Source organism: Lactuca virosa, chromosome 3 (genome assembly GCF_052849685.1).
Source record: "Lactuca virosa cultivar CGN04683 chromosome 3, Lactuca_virosa_CGN04683_v6, whole genome shotgun sequence".
In the NCBI taxonomy this organism is placed as follows: Eukaryota; Viridiplantae; Streptophyta; class Magnoliopsida; order Asterales; family Asteraceae; genus Lactuca; species Lactuca virosa.
Genome location: NC_136428.1, coordinates 91,829,152 through 91,841,312, shown reverse-complemented (window position 1 = coordinate 91,841,312; position 12,161 = coordinate 91,829,152). Strand labels below are relative to the sequence as shown.

General features: G+C 31.3%; 1 protein-coding gene and 1 pseudogene across 2 annotated transcripts; both read left to right on the top strand.

Moving 5' to 3' along the window:
• Positions 1 to 1,948: 1,948 nt before the first annotated feature.
• Positions 1,949 to 4,349, top strand: LOC145163828 (protein FAR1-RELATED SEQUENCE 9-like; annotated as a pseudogene).
• A 4,455-nt stretch (positions 4,350 to 8,804) lies between these two features.
• LOC145166174 (Ribosomal protein L35) lies at positions 8,805 to 10,843 on the top strand. Of its 2 annotated transcripts, XM_079085101.1 has the most exons (6): positions 8,832 to 8,936; positions 9,125 to 9,281; positions 9,496 to 9,783; positions 9,936 to 10,048; positions 10,154 to 10,238; positions 10,603 to 10,843. In XM_079085101.1, the coding sequence occupies exons 3-6, from the start codon at positions 9,523 to 9,525 to the stop codon at positions 10,690 to 10,692; spliced, it is 549 nt and encodes a 182-aa protein (XP_078941227.1). In that variant the 5' UTR covers positions 8,832 to 8,936; positions 9,125 to 9,281; positions 9,496 to 9,522; the 3' UTR covers positions 10,693 to 10,843. The 2 variants fall into 2 exon arrangements, with proteins under 2 accessions (XP_078941226.1, XP_078941227.1); XM_079085100.1 differs by lacking the exon at positions 9,125 to 9,281 and having other exon boundaries at positions 8,805 to 8,936.
• The last annotated feature ends 1,318 nt before the right edge of the window (positions 10,844 to 12,161 follow it).

Here is a 12,161-nt window from a genome sequence, read left to right as displayed (position 1 = left end):
GTCTTGCTAACAAAATATCTATAAAGGGCAAATTTATAATTTGTTGTTATTTTGTGCGGATAGTGGAATTGAATTTCATATTACTTTTTTGATCAACAAATTTAAAATACAAAATACGAAGTATAACTAATTTTATGTCTAATAGTTCATGTTTGAAGCTATAAAACTCAAGCTTAAATGCCAAAAACAATATTTTTTTTGTTCTCAGATGTAACCAAGACAATAAAAAACACATATAAAAAAAATCAACCTAATCAGAGTTGAAGTTTTGAGAAAATAATAAACTAATTTTGATTCTCAAGCATAACATGTATTCTGAACAGAGAAGAAGTTTTGAGAAAATAATAAACTAATTTTGAGTTCATAGATGAGAGTTAGGAGGGTTTAAAGTTTTGCAACTCGTAATGCTCTTAGAAGTTGACTTTCATTTACTTTATGCCATTTTTAATTTTCGTATATATTGAATAAAATTAACTTAGAATGAGTTGATAAAACATGAACAGTGAGTTATAAACGATAAATGTTAAAGTTTATAAAAAATGCTTAAAATTTATAAAATGACAATTAAGATGCTGTTGTGCAAGTGAAAATAGTTATTTTCAAAATGATCCAAAACTTAACTGCTATGATTCTTTATCTTAGAACAAGAAAGAAAGAAAAAAGAAGTTTGGGGTCAAGAGAAAAAGTGAAATTTCGGTTAAACATAAAAAAGATAAAAAAAACAATCAAACTAGAAAATTATTGTTTTAGCACATATATGTGCACAAGAGTGACGAATGAAATTGTAATGATGTAACATTCTGGAAAATATAGGATGTATAATAGTTTGTAATTTTATAAACCTTAAGGGGTCAAATTAGGCCCGTTGAAAATACCCGATACCCGATTATCCGACCTGATCCGTTTTGAATTCGGGTAGATCGGGTCGGATCGGTTATCGGGTTCAAAAATTCAGGTAATCGGGTAACCTGATATTTAAATAGGTCAAGTATTGGGTAGGTTTAAAAAATTTCGGATATACCCGAATACCCGATTAAAAAAACACCTAATGTTATTAACCTATTGATCCATGACTATATATATATATATATATATATATATATATATATATATATATATATATATATATATATATATATATATATATATATATATAGGGAAAAGTGAATATACCTAACAACCCTATATAAGCTTATATACCTAAACCTTATACTGCGTCGTTTTACCCTGATATCTAATGAAATCACGTCCAATTGATTTTCTACGAATCTAATTATTCTTAATTTTAATTAAGAAAACAACTTCCAAAATTATTTCACAAATACGTGCTTGTTACCGTCGACTGTTGCTGTTTTCTTAATCGACTAGTTCTATTTTCTTAATCTCTTAAACGATTGTTTGTCGTGATTATTAGCAATCGATTAGCTTCTATTGATCACGAATTTTACTTATCAAACTTATAAATTCTTTATTTTTATTTTGTTTATCTTGAACGTAATATACCTTATTAGGGTTCAGGTATACATTAATGGCTGTTAATGGAATTCATGTTTGATCTTGTAACCGCTAGTTCCATTAATTTCATGTTTTTTATTTACTTCTCACGGGAGGAAGCATATATTGCAATAATGGCGTTAATCAATTGAGTATTTAATCAACGTGTATGCATTATATTTACTAATATATTTCGATGGCATCTTATATACATTAATGGTGATAATGGAATTCACGATTCATCATCTTGTAACCATTAATTCCATTAATTTTTTGTTTTTACATGTACTCCTCACGTTAGGAAACATAGATTGCATTAATGATGTTAATCAGTTGATTTTTTTAATCAACTTGTATGCATTAGTTTTACCAATTTAATATATTTCCATTTTGCTCAGGTTGATTAGTCTTTATATATGATTCCTCTGCATATTTAACTTAATTACAGGTCATGATGGTTGAAATTGAAGAAGTTGATCAACCTACAAAAACACATGTTATTGATGATAATGAAGCAAATGGAATGGCGGTTGAAATTGAAGAAGTTGATCAACTTACAAAAACACATGTTATTGATGATAATGAAGCAAATGGAATGGCAGAATGTGATGAAGGTAAAGGTAATGATGAAAGTATAGTGGGAAAGGTTTTCGATACACCTGATGATGCATATATATTTTATAATGATTATGCGTTTTTACATGGATTTGGTATACGTATTGATACCACATTTAAACATAAGACGACAAAGGAGCCTTATCGGAAGATATATGTATGCGATAAAGAAGGTTTTAAACGGTTAAACGACAATGATTCAAGTGGAATCGAGAAAAAGCGTCGTAGAGATGTTAGAACCGGATGTAAAGCCGAACTTCGAATTTCAAAAATGAAGGATGGTAAATGGTTTGTAGACTCGTTTAAAGACACACACAATCATGATTTGAGCATGACACCAACGAAGGTGATGAAGCATCGATCTCATGGCAAGTTCCATCGTACAATGGAATGTAAATCTCTTATAGTGCAACTAGGTCAAGCAGGATTGAGACCTTGTCATGTTAAAAAGGCTATTAATGGAATGAAAACCTCAACCGTGGCTGATGTTACTTCAAAGCAGTGTGCTGATGTCTTATCTGAGCAACGAAAATAATACAGAGGAAAGGAGTTCTATGGACTTATAAAACATTTCCAAGATAAAGCCTTTTTGGATAATGACCAATACTTTTATGTGGATTTGTGTGATGATGGGTCTCCTAAAAATATATTTTGGGCTGATGGAAGATCAAGAGACGCCTATACTAAATTTAGCGATGTTGTTGTGTTTGATGTCACTTATATGACAAACAAATTCAAGATGCCTTTTGCTCCTTTTGTTGGTGTTAATCATCATGGGCAATCTATACTTTTTGGTGGAGCGTTGCTAGAAAACGAAAAAGAAGAAACTTTTGAATGGTTATTTGAGCATTTCCTCAAGTGTATGTTTGGTAGATATCCGAAGGCAATAATTACTGATCAAGACAAAGCTATGGGTAATGCAATAAAAAAAGTGTTTCCAAACACTCGACATCGGTTTTGTGCATGGCATATTAAGAAGCATGAACAAGAACACATTAAACCGTATGTTTCCCGTTATAGTGATTTTAAGGAATCATATACAAAATGGGTAAATAGTGACACCATTGAAGAATTTGAAACCAGGTGGGAAGTTATACGTGATAAGCATAGATTGGAAAACAATTGTTGGATAAGTGATATGTATAACCAACGAATACATTGGGCTAAAGCCTTCTTGAAGGATGTTTTCTTGGCTGGTATGACTACAAGTGGACGGAGTGAGAGTATTAATTCATTTTTTGATGGATTTGTTAACTCAAAGACTATGTTGAATGAATTTGTAGTGCAATATGAAAAAGCAGTTGAGTCTCGAAGGGCCGCCGAAGAAGATGAAGACTTCAAGACTATGAACTCGAGACCGGTTCTTTCTTCTCTTCATCCAATCGAAGAAAAAGCAGGCGAGTGTTATACTAGAAAGATTTTTGATATGTTTAAGAAAGAATTGACAGAAGCTGCTAGCAATTTAACTCACGAGACTATAAGCAAGAGTACTGAAGAAATCAAATATCGAGTGGGGCAACTAAAAATTGATAAAACATATTGGCGTTCTGTGACCTTTCGTTTTTCTAATGAAGTCAATGTCACATGTTCGTGTTCTAAGTATGAGACGGATGGGATTTTATGCAAGCATAGCCTATATGTGATGAAGAAGAGACATGTTGATACACTACCTAGTCGCTATATTTTACATCGGTGGACTCTTAATGCTAGGTATAAGGTGGGTAATGGTAGAATCGGTCTTGAAGAAATGAACAATGGAAATGACGTTAGTGCCTTAACATTATGGTGTGTCCGTTCAAATTTCACGAAACTAATTGAACAAGCAAGAGACTCCCCTTCGGAGATACAAAAAGTCAATAAGATATTGATAAGTCTTTTAGATGATCAAGAAAATCGGAAGAAATCTATTACAATTGAAAATACATCTCAAGTTTCTTGTGCGCGAATTTCACAGGTAGATATGATGCCTCAGTTATCTATCCGGGATCCTCTTGGTCCAACTAACACAAAAGGGCGTCCTAAAACTGCAAGTAGAATAAAGTCTTTTTTAGAAGCGCCAAAAAAACGAACATGCTCTTATTGTCAAGGATTGGGCCATTATGCTACTAGTTGTTCAAAAAGAAAGGTACTTATAATATTACATTAAATTTTTGAAAATTTTACAAGTATTATAAGTATATTAGCAATTTATTAATTTTTTCATGTATCAGGCTGACGAATCAGTGCAAGAGAAACATTGATGAGATGCGATGCGTTGTTTCTGTGACAAATGGAAAATATAAATGCTTCATAATATTCTGTTTTGGTTACCTTTTTTTTGTTTAAGACCCAAACAATGTTTGATGCTGTTTTGGAATGAAAATTTTGGATGGTTAATGGTCTATCTGTTAATAATCAAAGTAGTATGTTATTTTGTGTTTAAAATGTAAGTAGATAGCTATTATGTGTAAATAATGAAAGTGTGATTCAATTATGTGTTCAAAATGAAAGTAGTAAGTTATTATGGGTTAAAAGCATAAGTAGGATGCTATTATGGGTTAAAAACGTAAGTAGGATGCTATTATTGGTCAAAAACGAAAATTGATTGCTATGATGGGTTAAAAATGAAAATAGATTGCTATGATGGGTTAAAAACAAAAATAGATTGCTATGATGGGTTAAAAACGAAAGTAGATTGCTATTATGGGTTAAAAACGAAAGTAGGATGCTATTATGGGTTAAAAACGAAAGCAGGATGCTATATTGGGTTAAAACGAAAGTAGGATGTTATATTGGGTTAAAAACAAAAATAGGATGCTATTTTGGCTTTTTATGTTAAAAAAATATAAGCAAGTTGTTATTTTTGTCAAAAAATGTAAGTAGGTTGCTATTTTTGGTTAAAATAGTAGGACACTTAAGACTAAAGCTTGAGGGATTTGAACAACAAACCACATCATGTAAACACTAATAATGCAACAACAAAATTTTCACCATTTCATTGAATATTTGTTACAAAAAGAGTTATATGCTCTTTATACATGTATGTGCAATATCGATGAACATCATACAACATATTAACTTTTAGACAAGAGGTCATGGGCCCATCTGTTTCTTCTGCACACAGTAAGACCAACATGTATGGGTCTTAATCAATCATCACTCCACTTAATTCTCTATTTTGACCCCAACTAGCATTATATTCTTCATTCTTATTGTTAGGAAGTTGATTGTGGTGTCCTCTTCCGCTACCCACCTGAATGCATGCATGGACAAAAGAGTCATTTCACGTAGAGATTAGGTTAATAAATAATCATACAAAAAAATTTCCTCATAGTATGGACAGAATGCAGTCCCAGTTGTACATTGGTCAGAGGATAAGAAAAAGAAAAAAACCAACAAGTAATTGGCAGTTATCAAATGTGAGAGAAGGGAAGCGATGAGCGAGGGTAAACTCTCGCTTCATATACCACTGAATATTATAAGAAATCGATTCATTAAAAAAAACAAATGATGAGGGAATACTGGCTCATCATTTATTTCATTGATTTTGTTAAGGTTAATTAGTGTTGATATATGATTCCTCTGTTATTTAGTTTAATTATTCAGGGTATGATGGTTGATATTGAAATTATGCTTCTAGAAAAGGTACATGTGTGTTGCGTGCCACCAATTACTAAAAAATCCAGTATTTGGTCGTATGCAGGGTCTGAGGGCCTAAGTTATTGTTCATCCTGTTTATACAACACCACAATCTCACCACCAATTGACACAATTTCAATAGAATTCGCCAATTTCTGGTTAGAACTTAGGTATACAAATCCGAATTGTAAACTCACAATAGGAAATTAAATGTAGATGTAGATGCTAAGTGGTAAGTCAATATCCTTGCCTGTGTAGGGCTGTTGAGCAACCATTGGTCAAAAATAGCTATTAGGCATTCCATCAAACACCTAATAGGCATTGAAAACCAACTTGAACTGAACAATTCTCATTAACACAATTTAGCCCAACTTTTGACGACCTAAATATGTTAGAAGAATAGCAGAGTACGAGGTGAAATACAGCTTCATGGCAGAAAACAGAAACAAGAATAATGCCAATTTGATAAGGAATTTAACCTCATACAAGTTGATTAAAAAATCAACTGATTAACATCATTAATGCAATCTATGTTTCCTAACGTGAGGAGTACATGTAAAAACAAAAAATTAATGGAATTAATGGTTACAAGATGATGAATCGTGAATTCCATTATCACCATTAATGTATATAAGATGCCATCGAAATATATTAGTAAAAATAATGCATACACGTTGATTAAATACTCAATTGATTAACGCCATTATTGCAATATATGCTTCCTCCCGTGAGAAGTAAATAAAAAACATGAAATTAATGGAACTAGCGGTTACAAGATCAAACATGAATTCCATTAACAGCCATTAATGTATACCTGAACCCTAATAAGGTATATTACGTTCAAGATAAACAAAATAAAAATAAAGAATTTATAAGTTTGATGTCGTAATTACCAGTTTCGCACAAGCAACACCAATCACTTGATAAGTAAAATTCGTGATCAATAGAAGCCAATCGATTGCTAATAATCACGACAAACAATCGTTTAAGAGATTAAGAAAATAGAACTAGTCGATTAAGAAAACAACAACAGTCGACGGTAACAAGCACGTATTTGTGAAATAATTTTGGAAGTTGTTTTCTTAATTAAAATTAAGAATAATTAGATTCGTAGAAAATCAATTGGACGTGATTTCATTAGATAGCAGGGTAAAATGACGCAGTATAAGGTTTAGGTATATAAGCTTATATAGGGTTGTTAGGTATATTCACTTTTTCCATATATATATATATATATATATATATATATATATATATATATATATATATATATATATATATATAGATTTTAACCCTTTGTTCTCTCTGTTGTATGTTTGACTAATTAAGTCGAACATGTAGTTTTTGTTGATACTCTTTTTTGTATTGTACAAGTCTAATTTAATATGGTTCGAAAGTTGTATAATAATGGGTTAATTACAAAGAATGGAAATGTTGCTCATAGATTATATTACAAGATACTAAATTAGATTATATTTTCTCATACTAAATTAGATTATATTTTCTCATAATAAAAATCCAATTAGTGATACTTAAGTATTTTTTGGTTATACCCGAAAATACCCGACCTGACCTAAAACCCGAATACCCAAAACTCGAAAACCCGAATTGCAATATATGTCGGGTATCGGGTATTATTATTTTAAGGAAAAACCCGATCTACTCGACCCGAACTACCCGAAACCCAAAATATATACCCGGTCAACACCCTTAGGTCAAATGCTAAAAGTTGCATAAAAGAGCCTAATAGGAAATGCTTTGATATCTAAGTATTAGTATTGACTCGTAAATATATTGAAATTAGTAAGGTGTTAAAATGACATCCTAAAACTCAAAAAAATCAAAATTAAGCAAAATAGGATGTCTAATAAATAAGAAAAACATCAAATAGTGCCAAAGGAAATTTGTTTAAAAAGTCCTACTAACCTTTATACATATTTAAAACACTTTTAGTGTGAGTTTGGAGTAAAGTAACATGGAGCTAAACATCATTATGATTGAAAATGACTAATTTGTCAAAAATGGGGCAAAAAGGTACAAATATCAAAAATGGTTTTATGTTTTGAAGCATCCTTAACTATCGGAAGAAAAAATATTCATAACCTTGTTGGTAGGTTCTATGTTAGAACTTGGAAGCGGTGTTGTTGTCTAGTTACTTGTCTCTTTATTCACTATGTATTGTCAACTTGGACAAAAACAACAACACAACAAAAAGAAAATCCCGATATTAATATGGCAAGGGAAGATAAGATGTAGGCAATCATACCTCTATTCAAGGATATGGGTGTTTCTTTCATGGATGACCTCCAAAATATGAAACAAGAGCCCACAATGATGAATCAAAGAAAATGAAAAAAAGAGATAAAACAGAGAACATATGCCAATAATAAAACTAAAAGTAAAAAAAATAAACAAAGATACCAATGATGAATAAGCCCACAATGATGAATAAAAGTAGAGAATAGATACCAATAATAAAACTAAAAGTAAAAAAAAAAAAGATACAAAAGAAGTAAAATTTTACTATACTAGTTATATGTTTTCTATAACACCACTTGCATATTTTACTAAAAAAACAATAGCTGAAGGCATAATATATATATTTTAACAATTTCTTGTCAACACTAATACTTGTTTAGCATTATATATTTATTATTCGTTACTAATAAGATTTATGATCATGCGTGGTTATAAACTTTCATTGGACATTGATCGTATTCTATGGACTTTAAAACGTCACAAGGAGTCTATAAACTTGTGCATATTTTTATAAGTGTTTTTTTTTTTTTTTGAAAATTATAAAGTAATATTAAAATATTAATATCAAATACACACTTATACTAAAAGGGTGTACATGAAATGTTTAAATGTGTTTTGTTGTTTGAAATATAAGAATAGAAATTTTATGTTTTTGACAAATTATGATATTTTAAAAAGTTAATAGATAATAAAATAAAAAAAAAATCTTTTCTTTTATCAAAGAAATCGTGTTGTAAAATTTTAAAATGAATGTGAAATAGTTGGGCTTTTTTTAGCCTCCCGAAATGGTGAGCTAACGGGCTGTGAATCGGATCAGACAGATCTCTTGAGAAAATGGACTCGCTTGCCCTCGAAATCGAACCTAATCGTCTCTTTCTCTCTAATCACTTCCATCGGCGATCCCTCGATCGAGATTCGAGACCCCCAGCAACAGCAACAGCAACAAATCGGTACGTTAGCATCGCCCTCATACTCTCCATCTCTGTAATTAATCGCTGCAGTCCTTTTCTATTCTCGAATGTGCTTTGAACTTGAAAACCTGATGTCTGATTGTTTGAATCATGTTCTATTGCTCCATTTCATCTGTTTCCAATTCTAATTTTTTGAATTTCATCTACTTTCCTTTTTGATTTTATAGTGTTTAGTCGGTTTGTAACTGGATGTAGCTCATACCACCCACTGTTCTAGTTTGGAACAAGACACTTCATTCAGATTTCAGTCCTAATAGTTGATCAGTATTGCAATGAGTTTATGTTCTGTTATGGTGCTTCTGAAACAATGAGTTGGTTTGACAGGTTAATATGTTATGGTACTTTTTAGTAATGCACATGTTATGCTTTTCAATTCTTTGAAGAGGAGTATTGTATTTGTAGTAGCATAAACGCATAAAAATTATAACAAACAGACTTAATTTTATGCAAAATGTTTCCAAATTTTATAAAGAATGATAGATTTATTACAAAGTTTGTTATGATAATAACTAAAGGGGTCGTTTGGATCAATCTCTAGGGCGTGAAGTGAGCAACCAAGAAAAGAATGCAGAGATGGTGCTCCAAGCTCCGATTGCTCGGAGGATTATCTTCTTCAACGTTTCCTAAACCTCCTCAACAGCTTCTTTCCTCCCACCACCACCACCTCCACCACAGTCTCTTCCATTCTGCCGCCTCAAATCTCAGCAACAAATCCCTAATTACTCATTCTATGATTTCTCCTCCCAATTTTGGTTCCCTACTACTATCTTCAACATTACAACAACTTACAGCAAGCTCCAATCGGTCTTCTTCACTTCCTCTCTCTGTAAGTTTGCTCACTCAATATTTTTAAATTTGGTATGCAATTGAAATTTACCATGGAATCACTGGGGTTATGTTTTTGTTTTGAAACATTGAAGTGCTAAATTGGTAGTAGACAGTAGTGATAATAAATAACATTGTAGCTTTGTGATACAGGTGATGCAAGTGAGGCATCTTACTCTGAAGCAAAGGAAGAGGAAGTTAAAGAGTAGGCAGCCACTTACCCCTGTAGTCTCCAAGCTCAAGAAAATCAAAATGAAGTCTTATTCGTATGTACATATACCTTTCATTCTTTCTTCAAATTTCTTTAAAAAAAAACTTTGTGAATCAGCATCATATGCATATGAGAATGAGAGAGAAGTTATGTTTATCAGGTCTTTCAAAGGGCGATTTAGGACTATGAAAGATGGGCAGATTAGGAGGTGGAAGGAAGGCAAACGACATAATGCTCATCTAAAGGCATGTTTTTAGCATCCTCTCTTTTTATTCACCATTTTAGAATAATTGAGTATTATAATTTATAAATAAAAGGCATGCATCTCTTTAGGTATTTGTTAGATTGGTAAAAATTTGCAAAGCATTACAAGTATCACCAGTTTTAATTCAAAAAATCCATTCCATCTGCATTAAAAGAAGTGAACAAAATATGATGTGCATCATACTATATTCATCAATTATTAACTGTAAAAAAGTAAAAAGCCAGAAAAATTCTTGCTATTCTGAATGTCAAGTATCAAATGTTGTTAATTCTTGGTATATGCATATATTATGCCAATGCCATACATGATGGATGATGTATGATGTATGATATTGGTTGATGCAGTCCAAAATTGCAAAACGAAGAGGTAGACTACCAGCCCTAGTCCCAGCAGCATATGCCAAAGTCATGAAAAAGCTCAACTTCTGTGGTTAGCTTTTTTTTTTTTTTTTTTTTTTACTGTTATATTATTATTATAAAATCTGGAAATCTTGTCTTTGACATTTTGAATTTGAGGTATTAACCCTTATTTGTGTCCTCTGATTTAACATGTAATTGGTATCCATATTTGCCTCTTCTCTAATAAGTAGTCATAGTCTTGATTCTTGATTTAGTCAAAGTCAAAGCGACTCTTGCTAATCGTTTATTGGTAATGTCCATAAGTGAGGTCTCAGGTGAGGATGTCTGGGGATGAAATTGATTCTATTTGATTAATCCACATTAAATATTAAATATTTGATCAAGGGAAACAAGGAGAGGATTCATTTATAAAAGTGTATTTCATCTTTGCATTGTAGGTTGTTTATACGTATTAATCCATCATGCATGATGAGTAGTAATGTGTGCATTCATTTGTGTACCTCAATTATTAGTGTTTAACAATCATCTTTGGATTGGATGACAATTTTCAAATTAGAGTTTAAACTTGAAGTAATGTTTTAAAAAAAAAAACTAGCGCAAAAACAAAACTTTAGTTAAGGTAAATAGTACTCCAGTAATGTTAGCACCAGTAAACCATTACGCCTTCAAATTCAACCTATTTCATTTTCATAAATTTCTATTAAAATGTTGTTTTTCTGAAAAAGAAAAAATAATGAGTTTTTTCATAGTATAAATCAAACATTCCATTTTCAGCAACAAGATTATATCAAAAAGAAATTCATAAGGAGACGGAGTTTTATAAAGATAATAATTGGGCCCTCTAACATATGAATGACCCAATAAGCAATAACACTATCTACTTATCTACTATCTCTCCATGACATATAAACTTTCATTATTCCATTATTAGATTTTTTTCTTTTTCTATCAACTCCAACAACAATTCCACCGCTCCAGAAAAAAAAAAATTCTGCAACAGCAACACATCTAATTTTTAATTGATCTGAACCAATCAGCATTTTAAATATTTCAGATAAAATTGACCGTCATATAATTTTTAGCACCATGTGATGTGGGATGTTTTTTTGATCTCTAATAATAATCGTAATTGTAATTTGTAAACTCTTTCAAACCAAGATCATGTCTAAATTCTCGATTAGATCTTAAATGGATAACCTGATTGCAATATTAATAGTCCATTCTGTAGCAGTTTTTCGAAAAAAAAATTGTTTTTTTATTAGGTATTAAATTCTTGTATTTAAACTGACGTGCCACCTTTTTTCAGTTAATGTCTCGAAGTAATTTTATAAACCGAATATGCAATCATGTTTATACACGGAAATTGACTAATTTGGCGATATCTTTTCCATAATAGTTACAACTCATCGCGTCTATTCCAACTTCAATACGCTACAATGACAAAACAATAGATATTTTGTAGAGTTAGAGTTTCTATGCTTGGTTACGTATGATTAACGGGATGTAATTTTAATGAAAAAAAGATGACTTGCTACTCTTTTTTT

Bases quoted from the DNA above. Each gene is read 5' to 3' on its own strand.
- LOC145166174 (XM_079085100.1), top strand. From the start codon at position 9,523: ATGCAGAGATGGTGCTCCAAGCTCCGATTGCTCGGAGGATTATCTTCT. The intron at 10,049-10,153 runs GTATGTACATAT...TATGTTTATCAG, and splicing joins ATCAAAATGAAGTCTTATTC to GTCTTTCAAAGGGCGATTTA. The intron at 10,239-10,602 runs GCATGTTTTTAG...TGGTTGATGCAG, and splicing joins GACATAATGCTCATCTAAAG to TCCAAAATTGCAAAACGAAG.